The sequence below is a fragment of the Syngnathus scovelli genome, chromosome 21 (assembly GCF_024217435.2).
Source record: "Syngnathus scovelli strain Florida chromosome 21, RoL_Ssco_1.2, whole genome shotgun sequence".
Classification (NCBI taxonomy): Eukaryota; Metazoa; Chordata; class Actinopteri; order Syngnathiformes; family Syngnathidae; genus Syngnathus; species Syngnathus scovelli.
Window position 1 is genome coordinate 10,102,891 of NC_090867.1, and position 22,616 is coordinate 10,125,506.

A 22,616-nucleotide genomic window follows, 5' to 3' on the forward strand; every position below is an offset into this window, starting at 1 on the left:
TGTTACGTCAGGCCCGTTCTCAGCTCTTTGTTTGTGTTTGTCAAGTTAGCATACCTATCGTTTAGCCTGTTGTTGCTATTTAATGAATTGGAGTGACACCGATGGTTTTATAAACATGTTATTCATGTAATAGTTGTCCTTAATCACTCTATATGTTACGTCAGGCCCGTTCTCAGCTCTTTCTTTGAGTTTGTCACGTTAGCATACCTATCGTTTAGCCTGTTGTTGCTATTTAATGAATTGGAGTGACACTGATGGTTTTATAAACATGTTATTCATGTAATAGTTGTCCTTAATCACTCTATATGTTACGTCAGGCCCGTTCTCAGCTCTTTGTTTGTGTTTGTCACGTTAGCATACCTATCGTTTAGCCTGTTGTTGCTATCGTTTAGCCTGTTGTTGCTCGTTCATGACTGTTTTTGGTGTGGGATTTTGTCGAATAAATTGCCCCCAAAATGCGACTTATACTCCGGAGCGACTTATATATGTTTTTTTTCACTTTTTGGGGCATTTTATGGCTGGTGCGACTTATACTCCGGAGCGACTTATAGTCCGGAAAATACGGTATATAGTATATGTTTTTTTTTTTGTTTTTTTTACTGGTTACACTGGGACAAAAAATGCCTCTAAATATGATGCAGTGCTGTTATAAAGCCCTTCAACGACAATAATAATATCTAGACAATATGTCTACCTGATTTTTTCTTTTCTTTTTTTTTCTTTTCTTCAGTACACAGCTCTGTTTATTGAGATGTACAGAGTGCAATGCATCATGGGAGCTCCCTTGATATAGTCAACGGCGCCTGCAGCAACATAACAAGGCTTGGGGCTTTTTCTGATATGAAGCACTCCTTTCCGCTTTTGCTGTCAACACTATTGTTTTTGTAGCCGGCCGGCGCTCTTGCTTATTCGTGTGTGCGTGTGTGTGTGTGCGTGCGAAGTGAAGGTGTGGAGAACGATGTGTGACCATTAGCATGATCACATCAGGACACTCATTCCTTTGGGGCGATGTGAGCAAACGATAGTATCTACTTTTTCCATAACAAGCCAGTGGGAGAAGTGAGCATTACATTTAATTGTCACGTAGTGTGTCAAATGGATTCATTTTAATAGTTCAAAATAGAAAATGAGTCAAAGTAGTTTGGGCATAAGTCTACTTTTGCTTGTTTGGATAATGTGCTGACATTGTTTTTGTCGCTCAAGTATTTATCCTAATCAATGGGACCTTGTGTCTTCTAACAATCAATATTTCATCCTATTTCACTTCCCTGATGGAAGGAAGTTCATCTATCAAGTGGCCAAGTGGCTTGGAGAGAGAAAAACAACAAATGATCAGTCCAAAGCAATTGACAAGTCGCTGGTCTGGTGGGCACAGAGGCTAATGTGTGTCAAATACATGGTCGCACTCGCATCTCGTCTGCTATACGACTAATGGATCGGTGGGTGAAAATAGGGCAAGCGCGCTGGCTGGCTGGCTGGCTGGCTGGCCGGCTGGCTGGCTGGCTGGCTGGCTGGCTGGCTCACCGCTGTGAGATCATGTGTGCTTGGTTAGCTTTGACAGCGTTGGATGGGATGGGATGGGATGGCATGGGATGGCATGGGATGGCATGGGATGGCATGGGATGGCATGGGATGGCATGGGATGGGAGGAGAGAGAGAGAAAGAGAATTCTTCCATCAAACGTGCAGCTGAGCATATGGATGCGGTCAGAGTATGCATTTGTATTGTCGTCTGACACTTTTCTTTGTTACCTTGGGCCCATATGGGACAGTGACCCAGCAGCTCCAACAGAAGGCAAGGCAGTGGAAGCAAATCATTCCAATGTTCAATTTCAAATGTTCTAATCTTTTATTGTTCAGGCTTGTTTATTCTTTTCTCTTTCCAAACCTATGAAGACAAACTCTTATTATACTCCTGAACTTTGGAATGAATTTGATGTTCATTGCCAGTGCAAAGATGTACTCCAATAACATTTGGATCCCATTTACGACTTCCTATTTCCACTGCAGTTGCCGTTCAAATGAAGTTAACACTGTTTATTGTCAGTATTAGGTGCCCGCTTGTCAAAGTGACTTTAAAAAAAAAAAAAACATGAACACGAGTGCGCTAGAATGCGCTTCAAGTGGGCTCATGCAGCGATTGGTGATTGATTGCAAATAATCTTAATTATCTTCGGTCCCTGGAGTGGCATTACGCTGTATGTAAACAGCTCCCCCGGCCGGCCAGGGTTGATCGTCTACTGTATTTCCTCTCATCTAATCTAAAGTCTTTATGTCCTCTCGTTTGGCACATATCCTGCTCCTCCATTTATGACTGCACTTGCGTGGTTGTTTTTGCGTCGAGGCACTTTTTGTGTAGTCTAAGCGTCAGATCTGTGTATGTGTGTGCGTGTGTGTGTGTGTCTCCTAAAACTCAAAATCTTTTGAGTGTGACATGCACTGACAGCATCACCCAGCTGAACCAAGCTGTCACTGTTGTTGCCCAAAGCGAAAGCCACCTTTGGAATTCAGCTTCAAAAAATGCTTCCTCTATCTGGCTCCCCACAAAAAAACAAGAAAGCCAAGCTTTGAAGGATTTTCCTCTCTATAAATACGTTTCAGAGTTTTCTCTCTGTGTTTTTGTGGCATGTTGTTGTCTTCCCTTGTTGAATCCCTCGGAGAAATGCAATGCTTTCTGCATGGCTGGAAGTAGTGTTAGAATTTGCTAAAAAAAAAGAAAGAAAGAAAGAAAAGAAATGGTCATATTTACTCCGTTTTAATCCATCCATCAAGGAGGTGCAAGAAATATAATCAACTGGATCCAGGTGCATTATTATTCTTTTGTTCATTTCCACCCAACCCCCATAGGGGTTATCAGGAATGATTTTTGTTTTGCAGATCCACAGAGATACCTTTGGCCCCTTCAAGGAAGGAAACAAATGTTAGCTCCGCCACTGCTTGCAATCAACATAGTGTTTCCTAGCGTTTGTATTTGGGAATAGTGCACTGTGGCGCTCATGTCTCGCTCGGTACACCACACCACACCACAGGTGAAGGCAGAGAGAGAGAGATACTACGTACATTAGTGAATGATGGTCCAGTTAGCACCAGACTGGCTCCCACCTGCTTCCTGTTTGGAGTCATAGTGTGCTTGCTTGCTTGCTTGTTTCGATGGTTTCAGCTTTTACTGTTCTTTCTTCGCTTACCCTCTTTGTCGGGATGTATGACGGTCATACTTTCCATCCTTCCTGGAGTCATTAACTGGTACTGGAGTTTTCGGTGCACCGCTGCCGGGCAAAGACATCGTGTCTCCGTAGTGAGTATAGGCTTGGAAGTAGTAGATGGTGCACACGTTAGAAGGAGTGGGAAGGGTGCGGCGGCGGCGGCCTCTGGCCTGTCACCTGACACTTCAAACAGCGTTCCCCAATGTTTTCCATTGCATTATAATTCCACTCTTCCATGGCTTCATTCTGTCAAAGCTGTGGGCCTTTTTTGAACTTTATTTCCACAGTCCTCTGACTGAATCAGAGAAAAATCCAATCCAAACTATATCTAGATTTGATCTTTTTTGTCTATACAGAACAATCGGCTAATATCAGTGGCGGACATTTCCAACATCAAATGGCAACGCTCGCCTTAATCAGTGTGTGGTGGCTCCTTTCAAAAGCTCTTCCTCTTTTCAACTGAAGTGGAAGCGTTAACATGCACTCGAGGCCAGAAATCAAGTGTTGGATTGCGCACGACTGCCTTTTTACTGCAGGCCACCAAAGTGCGGCCACCCACCCAGCCAGCAAATCTTCAGGCGGTAATGCTTTCCAAGCATTTTCTTTCTCTGCGACTGAAATCAAACATGTGATATTGTCCGTAAAGAAAGCATTTGGATGCAACTTGAGAAATGCTCGAAAAGAGTTCTTGACTCGTGAACATTTGAATTGGTTGTCTTTCCATTTGTCGTCTTTGTTTGGATTTGCCTTGTTTACAGGCTTGTTTGGCCTCCCAAACACACACACACCACTCACTGGCACTTGTATTCTTGAAGACTGCTTCTGGCAGCAGTTTGATTGTTTTGATTTGTTTTCCCAAGTATCAAAGTCAGTCTCTGCGGCTGCGGCGGCGCTTCCGTGCTAATTTGCACAGCCCACAAGACTACTGTCGAATGACACTTCCAAAGACATTTTACAGCAAGCCCGCCCGGCCGCCCGAGACAGTAAATCCACAAGCTTTTCAGGGAATCCTTTGTTAATTAGGAATGACCTGGCCCAGGGTGGGTTTTCTTGAATCTTCCTTCTGAAACAAATCCCCGTTGAGCTCAAAGGAACTGTCTGAACACACATCTTTTAATCTGCTTTCAAATAGACAAAAGACTGATGGCAAGGCCCTGCTTGCCAACATCTTTTATGTCCCAGCTCCAATCAAACTGTTGTCATCCATAAGTCTTCTACTTAGCACATAACTCTTTTATAGCTTTGGAATGGAAGCACTATTGATCAAGGTAATGCTGATAATTTATTGAAGGAGATGAATTAGCGGTGTGGGAAGCATGAGGGATTTCCACTATCAATAAAGCACACATCAGCAGCGCGAGCTATGGACGTTGTCACATTTCAACTCCCCTCCTCCGTGGGGAGGGAGGGAGGGAGGGAGGGAGGAAGGGTTAAGGCTTACGGTTCTCTCTGTCAGTCCTAACGAGAGGATGGAGGAAAGAAATCAAAGGGGAGGGAGCGACCCTTTGATTGGCAGCAAGTTTCTTCACCCCCTCCAAGACGACAATGGATTGTTCAGCCGAGTTCCGCTCTCGTTTACAGATGCATCACTCATTAGTGCTTGGTGAGCCCAGTCAATTATAGCTGCAATCAGGACATATTACTGATACTAATCGGAATCAATTTAACAGGGCTTAGCAGTGCAGCACAACTGCTTGGGCCCATTAGAAACTTACGAGAGGGAAACGCGCACCTCTTCATCTTGTTCATAGAGATAGATACTTGCTTGCTTGCTTGCTTGATTGATTGTTCAAATTCACACAAGTCACAGGTCGCTAATTGAGCTAAATTGAGGTCTTTTGTTTGTGCCTTCCATAGAACGGAATGGAAAATCACTGGAAACGCTATCAAACGTGCTTATTTGTATGGAAAGAATAAATCATAAAAAAATCAAATAAGAATCATTTGTTTAATTATCAAATAAATTGGACGTCAGGACTATGACAAAAAAAAAATCCATTCATCATATCAGAGCCAATCAAACATTTTTTTCTTTTGGAGTGAAAAGAACCTTTCATTCTTTGTTCAGTTCAATCGAAAGAGTTTGTGATCTAATTTTACCGCACATCTGACTGCCCTACCTCCTGTCCGTCCGTCTCTTTGTTGAGCCAGTGAAAGACACGTTGTAACATGTGCACCTGTGAAGGCAGAGGGAAAAAAAAACAAAAAAAACGTTGAGCACTGTGCTGTCCAGGGAGCCTGTTTACCTGTGAGCATCACAAAGGAATCTGTTGGTTTGAAAATATACTCATTGCATCTTTAGACTCATGCAATTAGTCAATCTTAATGCACGTATTACAATTCAAAGTGTGTGTGTGTGCGTGTGTGTGTGTGTGTGTGTGCGCGTGCGTGCGTATAATTGCAACCATATGTGCTCACATTCCTTAACTGTACATAGCATCAACACTCATGACAATGCCCAAACACACAGAGGCAGACTTCCTTACCATAGAAGCCAAAAAGTGACTTGATCAAGAGCGTAAACATTTTCCTTGTTGTCACGGAGAGATCAACAGTGCGCACGTGTGCGTTTGCCCTTCTCGTCGTGATAGTGTGTGAAGGAAGGGCTGCGTGAGAAAAGAGGGAGGGAGGGAGGCTCTTGTCTGGGTTATGCATTAGAACCTCCCCACGGTTTGGTGCAGTTCAACCCTCAGACCGCCGAGGAAATTGAAAGAAAAGCTAAAGAGTCGTTTGATGAGCTCCTTTTGCCTTTCACATACTACGTACTTGCTGCCTACCTTTCTTTGCCGTTCTGCTTTTGCGGCTTCGATCCTCGGCTTCTCCGCTTTCTGCTTTCTGCTTTCTGCTTTGGTCGCTCGCTGCCAGGAAACGAGCTTGGCTGTAAGGAGAGACCGGACGGAGCAGATGAGTGAGGGAGATGTGCAGACTGGCACAGTCATTCCATGTATTATACATGAAGTAGTAGTCCCACCATGTGCTTTAAGTCCACTCGCAATTATTTACAATCGTCGCCCTTTTAATTAGCTTTTATTCGTGTGACCTCATTGCCGAATGAAGATTCCCCCCCCCCCCCAACATTCCCCTAATGCATGCGTGTCAAACCCGAGGCCAGATACGACGGGTCGCATCATTTGATGCGGCCCGCCAAGACAAATTTTGCATCCACTTTGTGCCATGACTAAAATGACTAATTGTTTGAACATTTTTTACTAGTCTCTGATTTCAAACTTGGTTATCAGTTTGTAATGTAGCCTATAGTGTATCTAGAAAACTTTGACAATCTCCGAGGAAAACCATGACGACTAGTACAACGATTGGCGTTGTTAGCACTCATTGCTAATTAGCTTTCTCCGGTCCTCTAAATATTTGAGCACGGCTTTTATGTCTTGGAATTGTTGCACGTATATACAGTGTGTGTGTGCGTGTGTAGATTACAGTAGCGTGCCTTTGCAAGCTTATCTAATATTAAGTTGCGCTCTGTTGTGGATCAGATTAGTTGCAATGATGAAGTTCAGCTCTGGTTAATCACGCTAGTTCCTTCGCGGATGTGCATTTTTCTCATATCGCTTCTTCTTGCATCTTTCATTTCGGGCAGGCATGCTCCCTTTTTTTTTTTTTTTTTTTTGCTAGGCCTTCCTTTGACTTCTTTTGTGAATACTACGAGCTGACCTCTTGCTAACCCTGTTTATGCAACTCCAGGCCTCAAAGAGCTGGCTTTGCCTTCTTCATGTTCTTGTTGTCACATTGCCACTGTTGCTGAAATTGAAAGTTTCCGCTTCCAAGTCAATTCCAGACAGCACAGCACAGCACAGCGATGAAGACGTGACTTCACAATACTTCCCAATGAAAGAGTGCGTTGCTTAGCAACTCCTGGTCCACAGTGGCAAGCTCCAGGGGTGATGAGACTTTTCTTCTTTTAGCATTAAAGCAGTGCAGAAACTCACTTGTTGCCAATATGATATATAATCTCATGATCATATATTTGATGATTAGACTAAGATTTGTTGTTTGTGCTAATACATGAGGATTGGTTAGGAAATATCAACCTAATTTGCATAGATTTAAGCCGGCCTCCTTTGCATTAGCAAATTCATGCACAGGGGCAATGAAAGTGTTTTTTTCTTCCCCCCCCCCCCCCCAAATGGACACTATTTTAAATTTGCATGTTTGCTTTGGTCCATTTTCTAAGCCGTGGCTGTCACTTGCCGCTGCTTCTTCCCCTTTCTTTCTTTCTTTCTTTCTTTCTTTCTTTCTTTCTTTCTTTCTTTCTTTCTTTCTTTCTTTCTTTCTTTCTTTCTTTCTTTCTTCCATTCTCATTGCCATTGGCCTGTCACTCGCCGTCATCCTCTCACAAAGGTCTCTCGCATCCTCCCCCCCCCCTCCCCCGCCCCCGCCTTCCCTCCGTCCATCAAGTTGGCCTTCTCCCACCACTCGGCTCAGCTTGCCCATTTTTCTTGCCACTTTTCATATGGTAGTCCGCGCCCGTCCGTCCGCCCGCCCGCCCGCCCGCCCGCTCCAGGCAGCATTTTCTTTCCCTCCTCAATGGCATAGTAACTCCTGAGTCAGGCTGCCATGTCAGCAAGTGTGTTGTGTTGCCTGGAAGGATTTTCCATCCCTCAAGTTAAGATTCTCAGCTCTGCTTTATGCCCAGATCCTCGTTACTTCAAAAAGCAACTCTCAAACACTTTACGGATGCCCATGAAAATAGACACACTCGTGTACACGTTTCTACACAATGCCAGGTTGCACATGACAAAGGTCTCAATATTTTATGAACATCCCTTTCCCTTTTCCTCTGTTCCTTTCAACTTTGTTCTTACATTATTCCAGCTTTCAGCATTCTCTCTCGAAAAAGTTCAGTCCTTTTTTTTTGTGAACACAACAGCGGTGACAGACGTGGGCCTTGAGAGCTCAAGGAAATGCATCAAAGAAAGGCAGAGTCTTCTAGTTTAGTGGAATATGGAAGGACAAGTTTGAAGGCTGCATTGTGAGGACAAAACAAAACAAAACAAAACTCCATTCACTCAGCTCGGAGCCCTTTATATAAAAATTCCGTTTCTCACGTTTCCTTGCATGATTCCTCTTCTTTTTTTTTTCCTTTTAACTTCAAGGGAGCGTGAGTCACATTTTAATCAAGTGGAGTGATATGTGCACAACTTTCATCTGTATCTTTGTCATGGACAATATGTGCAGAGACAGAATTTCATAGAGTTGCATCAAGCTAGCTGGTATTGGAACAGATGACGTGAAACATGAACTCCTAGACATGTTTTTAGATTTTCTCGAATAAACATGTGGGCAATAATAATTGTTCAAATCCATGACTTAACTTCTTCAACAAAGTAAAGAGAGGGGCTTCCAGTGTGCGTGTGTGTGTGTCTGTGCAAAGACTCAATCCTAAGGTGAACACTTTGAGAGGTGCTGATGAGTTTTCTCCCGTTTCCTTTGTGATGTTGTGAGCGTGCGTACGCACGTGCGTGTATGGCGTTTTGACAGAGCATATCTTTGTGTATCTTTCCTCCCCCCCTCTAATTGAATGGGTCCCTCAGGGCATCCATCCGCTGCTTGTTTATACGCTGACACCACCAATGTGTGCGTCTGCATGTGTTTTGACGCTCTTGCAGAACAATGCGGTTTTTTCTTTTTTTCTTTATTGTTTAATTATACCCCCACAGCTGGGGAGATAGAGGAAGGGAATGAGGGCAGGAAAGGAAGAGTTATTGATTAAATTAGTCCCATTATACATATTTAATGCTTTGCTTTGTCGTCAACTCCCTGACTGCAGCTTTCCTTTCCCTCCTTTGGATTTTGCTCATTGTGTTCCCTTTTAAGACCTCCAGTGAGGAATATACGGGATTTCAATGTAATATTCGATACACCTAACGCAATATTTAAAAATGGGTTTGTTTGTTTGCAGTAATTTACCTCTGTGTGTAAAAGCAGTACAAAAATGGGACGGACGGATCATTTCCATTTGGAAGCAGCATCGAAATTTGGAAATTCTTCATTTTTGTTACTTTTGTATGGGGAAGGGAACATTGTTGACTTTTAATGATTCATTTATAGAAGTCGAATGCGCTCGGCTGGGTATCAAATGTTCACAAGCCTGCTCCGCACACAGGCTTCCATAAAATTCCCGTTGACTAAGTTACGAAGTGATTGCCAATGTAGTTTTGCAATTTGCGCTCCCTAAAAAAATTGGAGACGTGAGTGTTTTTGTTTCCTGTTTAATGATGCCACCGAGCGAGCGAGCGAGCGAGCAAACTGACTGATCTTTTTAATTGCATCCCTTTGGACTGCGAGCTTCTTCCGCACTTCCTTGGGTGTGTGACATAATCCTGTTCTGCCTTTCACACGCAGCCATCATTAAGCAAGTGACGCTTTGTGGTCATCTCCTCCCTCCAATTTGGCCTCCAGACAGCATCTATTATTCAGCACTGGCTTTCAATCTTGTACGATCTATCACTTTCAGGTCCTGTATCAATGTTCACAGTGAATCATTCTTTAGCTCATGTATTTATTTATTTATGTCTGGTGCCAATCTTTTGGTTCAGTGAGGTGTAATGGCTTGGGCGGCAGATGGATGAGGAACATGTCTGGTTTCAAGTCTAAAAATAAAAAGGCCAGCCAGCCAGTGAGGGAGGGAGGGAGGGAGGGAGGGAGGGAGGGAGGGAGGACCTTTGTTGTACATCTATGAAGTGTCAGCCTCAATGTAAGGAAAATGAATAGTAAAGCAGCAGACAGTAATCTGACTTGCGCCCCAAAAGGCAGAAACAAATCAACCTTGACTTTGATTTGCCCTTCCAACAAACCAGCACAATTTACTGACGACTCTTTGTGTCACTTGTGAAAGGCAAGGCCTTTGAATCCCCCTCAAGAAAGAATCGGAACTTTCTCCAGGAGCCCGAGAGGCTTTTGGCTCATCTTACCCTTTTTTCTTTGATTTGGGGAGTCTAATTTGTAGCCAATACGTTCCGGGAAATAAACGAGAGCATTAAGGATGAAGGTTTTTTTATATCTATACATACACACATTGCATGTTTTCCCCCACACTTTTTTTTTTTCCACCACATGACAAATGGTTTTGTTGTCGGGCCCATGCTGAGCGACCCAACCACATTATAGGCTCCTTGGATAAATGACTAAGTTGTGGCTAACTTGATCAGATACAGGCAGGTCATCGGTCTTTCTCCAACTTTTTTTCCACACAACTGGCTCACACACACACACACACACACACACACACACACACACACACACACACACACACACACTTACTATATTGCTTTGATTTAAAGTGCATACATAGGACCTGATTGTTTTCAATATTAAAAAAAACCAAGGTGCATGCTTTGAATCGCGTGGGCTGCTCTAATTCTGTTCTATTCCTTGACCGATGTTTTTTTCCTACGTGGTTTGAACGAGCGTCCATGTTGGTGATCCTGCTCAACTGCGTAACTTTGGGCATGTTTCATCCCTGTGAGGACATCGACTGCAACTCTGACAGATGTAAAATCCTGCAGGTAAGACACATTTTTGCCTTTATATAGTACATCATTGTAGTTTTTTGAAAAAAACTTGCCAGTTGATTCAAATGATTATCCATCATAGCACAAGAGAAGTGCATTCATGACTCTTTTGATTTATTTACTGGGGGGAAAAATGCTGGAAAGCTTTTAATTTTAAATGTGGTCGGTCAAATTGCTCTGTATCTCTGGCCCCATTTGCAGAGCGCAGATGGAAATAAACAAAAGCGTTGTGTGGAGGTGTTTCCATTAAGTCCTGTCATGCATAGCCATTGCTAATGGAGGCATATTTTGGTGTTGTTTTCCTTTTGCACATTTATTTTATTCATTGGATGAAAGAGTCAAACAGCGCTGCATGCACGCACGCACGCACGCTGTGGAATAGATCAGCTTGTTATCTGGCGCTGTTCATCTTGTGCAGCGAGCTGATAATGCGTTTACAAAGTGCTTTCAAATAGATTCGTTTGTTTTTGTTGGTTGACTCAGCGGGATTGAGCACACGTTGAGGTCCTTTTAATCAAATGAAATGATTTGGCAGAGAAAAACTATCAGATGCAAATAATCATATTATAATGAAATGACGTCAATTATAGTATGACCATGTTAAAACGGAGCGATCCTTTCCATACTTAGCTAATGTGACCAGTGTTCCCTTTTTACGCTATTTGAATTGAAATAAGTTGCACAGTTAAGGTGTTTATCATTTTAGGAGGCTACACATGTATTCATTATTGAATAAATGCTCATCAAAACAAACTTGGAAACAAGTCTCCCGTAGACATGAGATGCTTCCAGCTCGGAATGATCCCGCGCTGAACTCCTGAACTCTTTTTCAGGGGGTGGGAACGACGATGAAGTCATCTGAAAAGAGCTGAAATTCCAAGACGGAGCATTATTTCAGGAACTCAATTCCTGTTTATTCCCCACAGAGAGGTGGCTAGTTGGGGTCACATGGAGCCAACAGTAGCTGCTTTGCTTTTTCCTCTCCCGCTGTAGGCCATTTTTGGGGTTTTTTTTTGCCTTTAGGTGCACTTTCTTCATCGTGCCTATCTGACCTCTACGTGACCTGGAAAACACCCAACGTGTTCATGAACAGAACCACACCATAGGAGTTTTAGAAGTACTCCTCAAAGCTGTGGCAGTCCTGCACAGTATCTAATAGCCTCTTTTAAACACACAGGCACGTGCACACACTCGCGCACTGTGCATTGAGTGCTCTCAGCATTAGCGACTCAGCACACTTTCAACTTAAAGGCTGCATTCAAGAGGTGACAAGAGGGCGCGTAATGCTGCCGCTGCCGCATTGATAACACGCAGGGCAGCGGCGCAAGCTGCCTGGCGAACATGTGTGTTTACACTTGCTCTCAGGCAATCCACACACGCACGCACGCACGCACACACACATGTGGGCTTAGTGTGTGTGTGTGGAGGCATCTCTGTTGGGGGTAAAACATGCGCATGTTTAGGCCAGTGTCAATTGGTGTTTGCGCTTGACTGGTCATCGGCGGAACATACGTACGTAGCATGCCTTTCATCCAGAGTCAGTGAGGACAAGCAATTTTGCAAATGGATGGAATGGAACAATCATTTTATTTGCCTCAAATTATGCTTTGAGGATTTGATTTATGAATGGAAAACACAAAGCCACTGAACCATATACTAAATATATTGCCTTTATTAATGATTTTATTTATTTTTTTGGCGGCGGATATACTTTGTTTAAAAAAGGCAAACAATGACGTAGTCCCGGTGACCCTCAAGTGAATAAGCAATATAGAAAATGGACCGCTTAGTAATCCTGGGTGGAAACTCACCTTTGTGCTTGGCAAAGGTAACGACAATGATATATTTGGCAAGAAAGCGGATGGAGGTGATGGAAACGTCAAATTGTAAAAGTCAACCAAGACAGCTTTTTGGATGTATTGTGTTGTACATGCCAGCAGAGTCTTTTTGAACCAATGCCAAGGTGCACTGAATCCCTTCTCCTCGGCAACCCAACACCTTTGGAGGACACTTGTCATTTTGTCACTTCACTTAATAGTTTGTCTCGCAGCCAAAGTTCGGGCTATTAAGCTTTCACGCTTGTTATTAACGGCAAGTGTCTGGTGAGATTTTACAGGGTTGCTGTACTCTGCAGGGAGGGAGGGAGGGAGGGAGGGAGGGAGGGAGGGAGGGAGGGAGGGAGGGACGGGCGTTCCATATTTGCCAGCGCTGGCAAGGCATTGTTTGGAACCTATATAGAACCATGATGCCCACTCAGAGAAAATAAAGCACTTTTGACTGAGTGATCATCCATCCAATGTTCTCGACTCATTCTGGTGGAGGGTAACTATCCCAGGTTCCTTATCTCCGGTCACAATTCCCATACGGTATACAATGTACATACATGGAGTTTCCCCATAGCTGATTAAAATGGCAAAGCGCTGCATTCTACTTAGCGGCCAACGTCCAAGCAACAGGAGCTTTGCTTTGTTCTAAACTTAACACATTTGATATATTTATACCTTCCTCTGTTCATGTTGGGGGTGACTCATCTATCAGTGGGTGTCCTGTGCCTTGAACTGCTTCCAGAATCGCTCTCAACTCTGTTGTGTTTCTTTTTTTTTTTTTGGGAGGGGGGGCATTCTCATTTCCATTCCATTTATTTATGGCTACCCAGTTCAACTTCATCAAATACTGACTTGAATTTTTTTTCTGCAGGATTTTGATGACTTTATCTTTGCATTCTTTGCCATTGAGATGGTCATTAAGATGGTGGCTCTTGGGATTTTTGGCAAGAAATGTTACCTTGGAGATACCTGGAACCGCTTGGACTTCTTCATAGTCATAGCAGGGTAAGTCACGTCACACAATGAAAATAAACAAACACAGTGTTTAGAATAATCTGTCATTGAATTAAGAGAGAATTGAATCAATTTACTAGTTGATTTCATTTGCACTTCAATCGCAAATATACATATTCCTTTGAAACTCCAAATTTGCCCAGGGGAACATCATGCAAGCACCAAAACTCAAGTTAATTACTGTTGAGGATCAAATACTTGAAGCCATTTAAAACAATGAAAACCGGATGGATTTTTGATATCGATATTGATTTGTCTTCAGCTATATAAAAGTAATTAGTTAATAAACATTATTGATTTTTTTTTATTGAGTGTTTATTTTTTTTGATCATATTTATGGGCCCCCCCCCATTACCGATTTGCTCAAGACTTCACGGCTCTTTTGAATTCGTGCAAGAGATTCCGAGAAGCCGCCAATGTATTCTAGATAGAAGCGGAAAGAAGAAGTTTCTGCGTGTGTTCTTTAACATGCCACTGTGCCGTCAAACATCTTCTTTTGGCGACATACTTCCTGCTGTGCTTGATACTGTGGGAAAATGTCACATGCAATTTCTGAAAAGGTTAGCAAGTAATGGAGTGTTTATCAGGGCTTGACAGTAAACATGTCACAGGAAATGAGCAGAATTCCCATTTCGGAGTCTAGCCTTTGCCTAGAGTGATTGGATTGTTTGTATAATACTATGTAAGCTTTTTGCCGGCTTTAAGCTTCATGCACATTTTCAAAGCTTGATGGAAAGAAAGTTGCATCACAAATGAAAATGAATGGATGCTACGTTTCCTTGTTAATAGTGTGTTTGCGTGTTGATACGTACATTGATTGGCGCTGGGGAGGACCCAACGGATGTCTGCAATAACCCCATCTTGAGTCCAGCTTTGCTTGACTGGCGCTTGGATGGGGATCTGGGGCACAAAGGGCAATAGATTGGCAGAGAAAGGAATAGACGCTGAAGCATCAGCTCCATTTTCCTCCTTCAATATTTAATCTGGTCTGATGTGCGAGAAGAGAGGCACCATTGCAGCCCAAAATAGTCACCCGGGACGGGCCGGGCCGGGCCGGGCCGTCTGTTGGTTTTGTTGTCGTCCCCTGTAGCCATTAATCTTTCATAAAAGCACACCGATATCCTCTAAACTTTCCGTTTCGTCAACGGAACAAAACCATTCTCAAGTTCTGATGAAGTTTGTTGTTGTCGTGTCGCTCGTCGGAGACTTCTTAAAAGTCCCAATGATCGTCACGCGCACGCACACACACATCTGGGTGTGGTGAAATTTGCCCTCTGCATTGAACCCATCCCCGTGTGATTTTGATCCATCCCCTAGGGGAGAGGGGATCAGTGAGCAGCAGCGGTGCCGCCGCGGCGCTCGGGAATCATTCGGTGATCTTGCTCGCTAACCAGCTAGCACCTTGACTGATGGAACACATCCTGCTTTATTTATTCATTCGTTCATCTATCGAGAGCAAAATGCATTGAACCTGATCTTGAGTGTTGTGCTTCTCTTTGATTTATTGATGCTGTATGGATCCATTCCAGCTTTGTTTGGTGTCTTCGGGAGCTGAAGGAGACTGACAAAGTCAATCCATGATACCACATAGAAGAGTGTAAGAACTTGTACGTCGTTCTTTTAGAGTGCTTTTCCAATCATCCCCTTAAAATATCTGAGTTTGAATCACCATTGGAGTTAGCTGTTGACTTTTCTTCAGACACTATTTAGGTCCATCTTATTTTAAAGTATGAAATGATTCAAAGTTGTTCAAATCATCCATTATGCCAAATTAGCATATTGAAAAAATGGATGGACGGATGGACGGACGGATGGTTTGACAGAAAATTTGTAGCGACGCGAGAAGGACACAGAAAAGGAGATGGCACGAATGAACAATGATGGCCGTTAAACAAAAGCATTTGCTGCCAAACAGCCAGCCAGCCAGCCAGCCAGCCAGCCAGCCAGCCAGCCAGCCAGCCCCTTCCTTCCTTCCTTCCTTCCTTCCTTCCTTCCTTCCTTCCTTCCTTCCTTCCTTCCTTCCTTCCTTCCTTCCTTCCTTCCTTCCTTCCTTCCTTCCTTCCTTCCTTCCTTCCTTCCTTCCTTCCTTCCTTCCTTCCTTCCTTCCTCCCTTCCTTCCTCCATTAGCCAGATTGTCTTCCAAGTACAAGGGGGTCATCGGATTGGCTGGAGATTATTATTCGCCAGTATATTAGTTTAGTGTTTAGGTCTGAAAAGGAGAGTCAGTGGTTCACTGTAATGGCGGATAGATCATGCAGGCAGATAAGCATTGGAGTGGCTTGCTCGTGGAAAGTGTTGCTGATGAGAGAGCGAGAGAGAGCGAGAGAGAGCGAGAGAGAGCGAGAGAGAGCGAGAGAGAGCGAGAGAGAGCGAGAGAGAGCGAGAGAGAGCGAGAGAGAGAGAGAGAGAGAGAGAGAGAGAGAGAGAGAGAGAGAGAGAGAGGCTCTCAATCACATTCAGCATGAAAACACTCCATCTGTCTTTTCCCCGTGGTCCTCCATTCCTCCACTTGCGCTAAGTGACTAGACTCACTACTTTGGCATTATCATGCTATGTAGCCATCTCGAAAGCGTTCCCATGTGTTTCATGTAGTAATGTACACTCTGCACCTAAGAGCTCCAATTTTATTGCTAACATTCTTTTCGCTATAATTTGATGCATATGCTGCAGAGTAGGCAGTTGGGTGGCAGCCATCCAGAGTCGATTTTGCAGCTGGATTGCATAGGATTTTATCGATTGATTTCATTTGTAATGGATTTGATCTCGCTTTTATTTTTGTGCTTTTGCAGACTCCAAATACCCTTTGATACCGCAGCAAGCAAAGACAAATTAGGTGCGGCTCGCGAGAATATGCTAACCAACAAAGGCACGGATGGTCAGATGCGAAAGAAGCCAATGCTAAACACGAAAAGAAATCATCGCTTATTACATCATGTCTTCAAATAAATATTGCGTGATCTGAGCGTGCGGCTCGGCTACACTAGCCTCCAAAAACATGTGTTCATTTGTAGCGGCCGCACGGAAAGATTAGCTCTTCAATAGATTTCACGTGTTATGACACGGATGGTGGATTGGAACCTTTTTAGTTGACTTTGTCAATTAAGTTAAGATATGGATGGCGCTTATTTGTAGTTTCAAGCACATATGATGATGATGATGATGATGATCATAGCCATTTGATTTTTTTTCCAACAGCCGCTATCAGGCCATTCTTATGTAGGTAGCGTGCAAGTGTTGCGTTTGTCGTCTTGTCCCTCTCGTAACTCGTTCCTGCTGCACTTGACAAAACACATCAGTCTTCTCTCAAGTCCAAATAAAACAAGTCATGATCGACAAGATAAAAAGAAGCAGACATCTTGGGGGACAAGTGAGGATAAGTGTGAACTGTTTCTCATTTGCATTTTGCCTAATTGCGACGATCTGTGGGGTCATTTCCAGCAAGTGTGTCCCGTGTGGCTCTTTTTTTTGTTTTTGTTTTTTTCTGTCGCAAATATATCGTGCACCACATGTTGCCATGTGTTCCCCCTCTGCAGCCTCAGGCCTCGAAGTACCGGAACAGTGGTGCTCTTTCTTCATTTTTAGAGCTGATATCACCTCATATTTAGATCCTTAGTCTATAAAAAAAAAAAAAGAAAACATGCAAAACAATGGCGTCTGCCATCAGTGACAATTTCAGCTTCATTTCAGTGCTTGTGTGCGTGTGTGTGTGTGTGCGTGTGTGTGCGTGCGCCAGTAACTCTCATGGCATTGCATGATTTCATTGCATCTCATGATGTTGTCTCTAGTTTGTCCTTTCTCCACATTAAAATATGTGCATAAGTATCCAATTAGTGTGAATGACAAGATGCAGAACCTATCCTTTTATCCTCAACATCAACTGTGTGCGTGTGTCCATGTGTGTGTGGTGGGGGAATTGCTTCTTTGGATGAAGTTGTGAATTCTCTGCACGCAAATGTATTTCTATCAGGCTTGCCGGCAGTCATTGCACAGCCCAATGTCAACGTGCTAACTTTCTGTCATTTCCATCATTTGTTTAGCGCACAACTTGGCAGGTTTTGTTGCGCACACCAAACATCATCTGGCTGTCATTACCGGGGTAGCCAGTGTCCTTACTGTTTTCTTTGAAAAGAAGTCATCCGTCATCCAATTCGAACGTTTGTTCGGTTAACTCATGTTGATGTGTGACTAATTATAGAATCGTCAAATATATTGCTCTCAATTTGTTGAAATGGATGTTTTGAATCAAGAGAAACTTGCAAAGCCAATTCCTAGACTGATACTTTGCCACTGACTGAGAACCGCCGTACAGCAAAGTATCGGTGGATCCCATTGTCGGCCGCCTTGTTGTCGTCGTCGTCGTCGTCCTCGCTGGAAATGACAAATTAAAACAATGGGATAGAAGATTAGCATTCATTTCTTGCAATTTCAAGGAAATCTGCTATTTGGGGGGAAATGTTATGTAGCTGTCAGAAGTACCTGTGGCAGTGGTACTTTGTATCGTTATCAATGGCTACTGTATCCATCGGTCTGAAAAAAGTGTGGTATGGAACATTCCTAAATTACACATTTGAACTTTCACCTTCATTGAATTTGACATATACTTCAATATGAAAAGAGCAAGTGTTTGTACAGGCGAGCAAGCGTGTGTGGCAGATCCTATCGTTGATGACTATAATAACAAGAATAATATGACTCACGATGATAAGAATAATGATGATAAATGATCAATTATTGAAAAGACAAAGCAAAGACAATGAAATTGACATGCTTTCAACCGGTGCGCTTGTCGACAGACAGACAGACTTGGAGTGTGTGCGAGGAGGGAATTCCTTGGCCCGCGTTTGCCTTCAAGCCGCCGCCGCCGCCCGCACATGTGCCGCGCATATGCTCCAAAGTGCGAGGAGAGACAATGACATCAAGACACAGAAACCCCCAAAACCATTCCTCTGCCCTCTTGGGCTCTGTCCTTCTAACCTCCAATCACCTCCTCTGAGCTGCTGCCAATAGCGTCTCCAATGTCGCAGGGAGCCAGACTCCTCTCAGGTTGCTCTTTTGTCTGCTGCCGACGCCACCTTTCTCCACGACCCCCAACCCCCCCCCCCCCCTCGGGGCGCGCATCCCTCGGCTTCTGAAGGTTGATTGTGCAAGTGTGCGTGTGAATACATGCGTGTTTATCAGGCCCCGCAAACATTGCGTGTGTGCTGCGGACTGCGTTCCATATCCGAGCGCAAACACATGCAGTGCGGTGGGTTCGGTGGGCCGCACTCCATTGAGCTTTTGCATATTGTTTGCCAGAACACATGCGCTGCATTTGTCTCCAAATGCAAGAATGTCGATAGGATTTGGCTCATTAGAGCATCAATGACTACTAGCCTAGCCCAGAGAGTATTTGTCATCTCTTTTATTGTCCTTTTTGTGTCACAGAATGTTGGAGTATTCCCTCAACCTGCAGAACGTCAGTTTTTCAGCGGTGAGGACGGTCCGAGTGTTGAGGCCATTGAGGGCCATCAATCGAGTGCCAAGTAAGTCGCGCCCTAGACAAAGACATCAAGAAGATGACATGAATGCTGCCGATGAGCACTTTGATCATGACATTTGAATTGATGAGGAAATAAGCACGACTTGAGCAGGACTGATTTCTGATCATTACAAAGGCACGCCTTTGTGTGATACGAATAGACTTGTCGCACTGTTTGCCCAAATGCTCGTTCATCACAAACATGTCGTCTATATTTGCCCCAAACGTTCAAACCTGGAATGGGCATTGTAACATTTTACAATAATGGCTCGGTTCATGCGTGTGGACTTCCAAAAGCCATTCTATAAGATTTGAGTCCGCCCCAAATGTTGTTCTGTACTTGCTGCTATCGGGCCAGTTGCGTTCTATTCAACCATCAAATGAGAAGAGACGCACGCAGGTGTATCCTGGCACCGGACTGGGGGAGGCCATTTGCGTTAGCGTACCAAGATTACAAAGCTGACTGGAGCTATACCTGATCACGAGAGTCCACTAAGCAAAGCTCGTTTTCTTGCAAACAGATGCTTCCCTGATCACATACAAGCATTTGCCTGCCTGCCAGGTTGCCAGGTTGCCAGGTTGCCAGGCTGCCAGGCTGCCTGGCTGCCAGGCTGCCAGGCAGCCACGTTTCAAGGCAGTGGCCACCCACAGCGAGGCACACAGAGCGATTGAATGGGGACTGTCCAAGCTCGCTCATCTGGTTCAGGTCGACTCTGAATATTTTCTTTTTCTTTTACAGAGGGGATGAGCGTACGTCGACATTCATTTCATGATGATGACGATGAATAGCTTTCCACGTTCTTAAGCGCAATGATGAACAAGTCCATTTTTTTTTCTCTCCAGGTGCTCTGGCCACACTCCCTCCAAAATATCCTGCTTTGAAATCAGTCCAAACCGCAATCACTGTGATGAAAATCCAATTCTACAAAAGCACTTAGCTGCTCTGCCATTTTATAGCCATGGTCAAGATCAATCTAAATTGATTTGGGCCTACCACATAACCAACGAGAGGGTCACCGAGTGCCCCTTTGCCTTGAAAAAAAAAGGCCATTTTCAAACCAAATACCATTATGATAGGCTTGGACTTACAACATGTTTGTTTTGTACTAATAAATGTGTGTAAAATATATGTAGCTTCGTATTAAAACTCCGCTTGATCGAATAATTCACTCACTTTCAAAATGGTGATGGTTGTTGGTAGAGCAACTGTTTCTTGTGTTGTTGGGTTCTCCTGCTTTGTGCGCATCTTTTATTGAAAGCAAAATTCAGAAAGGATTTCCATGTACTGTATGGCCAGTCAGAAACCAAAGCCCGTAGCAGATGTTCTCTTTTTGTAAGGGAGGGCTGGAGAAAGCACATGAATGAACTAGGTAGATAGATAGATAGATAGATAGATAGATAGATAGATAGATAGATAGATAGATAGATAGATAGATAGATAGATAGATAGATAGATAGATAGATAGATAGATAGATAGATAGATAGATAGATAGATAGATAGATAGATAGATAGATAGATAGATAGATAGATAGATAGATAGATAGATAGATAGATAGATAGATAGATAGATAGATAGATAGTACGGCAAAGTGCATGGCAATGCCGAAAAATGCTTTCGCAGACAGTGACAGCTAACTGCAGAGTATCAGCGGGTCAGCCGTGAGGAATTTTCTTTTTTCCTTTTTGCATACCAAATACTTCTGGCTAACTCCCATCACCTGCCCTCCATGCCTCAAAAGTCCCTTATCAGAAAATGATCGTTATTATGAATGCCAGTCTCCTGGAGAGAAGGACACAAGCCACCGGGATAGAAACAGTCAGGGGTAGGATTTGAAACCAGACACATCAGAGAAAGACAAGATGGACTGCATGTCAAGCAAGGAGAATTATCAATCCAAGGTAGTAAGAAAAGGCAAATGTTGGGCTAGTATCAGCCGGAGCTGCAAGTTGAGCCAAAATGAGCAAGGAGGTGCGTGTGCGTGTGCGTGTGCATGTGTGTGGGCTGCAAGGGAAGAGTGTGAGCACGCTGTGGCGGGAGGGAGGGAGGGAGGGAGGGGGTGAGGGAGGGAGGGAGGGAGGGAGGGAGGGAGGGAGGGAGGGAGGGAGGGAGGGAGGGAGGGACATCCATTTATGATTCATGTTGCATTTATTATTAATGTTCATATCTTTTTGTTGTACATAATCATTTCGAGAACGATGATTATACCTACACGGTTATACTTGAATTCATAAGAACGATAAGTAAATTGATCGAAGGTGAAGCTATCACATCAAGTGTCAAGTCGGAATGTTAAGTCTGTGAATTGTGTCGACGGGGTTTGACTTGTAAATACATAGTAGGCTAGATGAAAGGAAGAGGTCAGGTCAGGTCAGGTCAGGTCACCTCACCTCACCTCACCTCACCTTTGTCCTTGCGTGTGTCTCCTTTCAGGTATGCGCATCCTGGTTACCCTGCTGCTCGACACTCTGCCCATGCTGGGCAACGTGCTGTTGCTTTGCTTCTTTGTCTTTTTCATATTTGGCATCGTGGGAGTTCAGCTGTGGGCCGGCCTGCTCCGAAACCGTTGCTTTGTTGAGGACAACTTCTCCTTGTGAGTCCTTGAATCCAAATTCAATCGCATGTTCACGATTGGGATTCTTTTTCGGAACCATCCGTCTTTGTCTCGTTTGTACGTAGTATGTGTGGAGAGCACCCAGATAACACTCGGTTTGTATCGCCGGATGTCCTCGTTTGTCCCTAGCCCTCTGTCTGCGGAGCTGGAGAAATACTACCACACGGAAAATGACGACGAGAACCCTTTCATTTGCTCTCAGCCCAGAGAGAACGGCATGAGGGACTGTAGCTCCGTGCCCAAGCTCTACGACGAGGCAGGTCTGCTGCAATGCAACCTGGACATGTACTCGTACAACAGCACCGATAACACCACCTGCGTCAACTGGAACCAGTATTACAGCAACTGCTCGGCCGGTCTGGTTAACCCCTTCAAGGGGGCCATCAATTTTGATAACATCTGCTACGCCTGGATTGCCATTTTCCAGGTAAGGAGCGACACCCGCATTTCAGACGGGCGTCCGCCGAATGGCTGTAACGATGCAAAACGGAAGGGGCGCCCGTTGTCTCGGAGCGGCCGGCATCTCGGGGGGGTCCGGCTCGACGCCATGAGCCGGCCGGATTTCCCGTCGGCGGCCGGGATTTTCCGCGCCATTTGTTAGCTATCGCCGCCGCATCATCCGTAAAGCTTTTGTTTGTGTCGCGTCAGAGGACGCAAAGCAGATTGGGGATGAGTTGTGCCGCTGTGTGTGTGTGTGTGGGGGGGGGTGCGTGCAAGCAGCAAAAAAAAGCCGCATGTTCTTCCTTAGGTGATCACTCTGGAAGGCTGGGTGGATATCATGTATTTCGTGATGGACGCTCATTCCTTCTACAACTTCATCTACTTCATCTTACTGATTATCGTACGTACTACCTGCGGCCAATTTCAGGTGAATTGCGTGGGCTAGCAGCCATTTGACACGGCAACTCTTCTC

At 44.2% G+C, this 22,616-nt stretch overlaps 1 protein-coding gene across 12 annotated transcripts in view; it reads left to right on the forward strand.

Annotated features, from left to right (window-relative positions):
- Positions 1–22,616, forward strand: part of cacna1g (calcium channel, voltage-dependent, T type, alpha 1G subunit) — a 74,634-nt gene that overhangs the window by 16,717 nt on the left and 35,301 nt on the right. For all 12 annotated transcript variants that reach the window (XM_049759721.1, XM_068649432.1, XM_068649430.1 and 9 more), the window contains exons 2-7: positions 10,613–10,725; positions 13,429–13,562; positions 18,996–19,093; positions 21,523–21,682; positions 21,833–22,130; positions 22,452–22,544. In XM_049759721.1, coding sequence (XP_049615678.1) covers positions 10,613–10,725; positions 13,429–13,562; positions 18,996–19,093; positions 21,523–21,682; positions 21,833–22,130; positions 22,452–22,544 — 896 coding nt within the window. The remainder of the gene's footprint in view (positions 1–10,612; positions 10,726–13,428; positions 13,563–18,995; positions 19,094–21,522; positions 21,683–21,832; positions 22,131–22,451; positions 22,545–22,616) is intronic.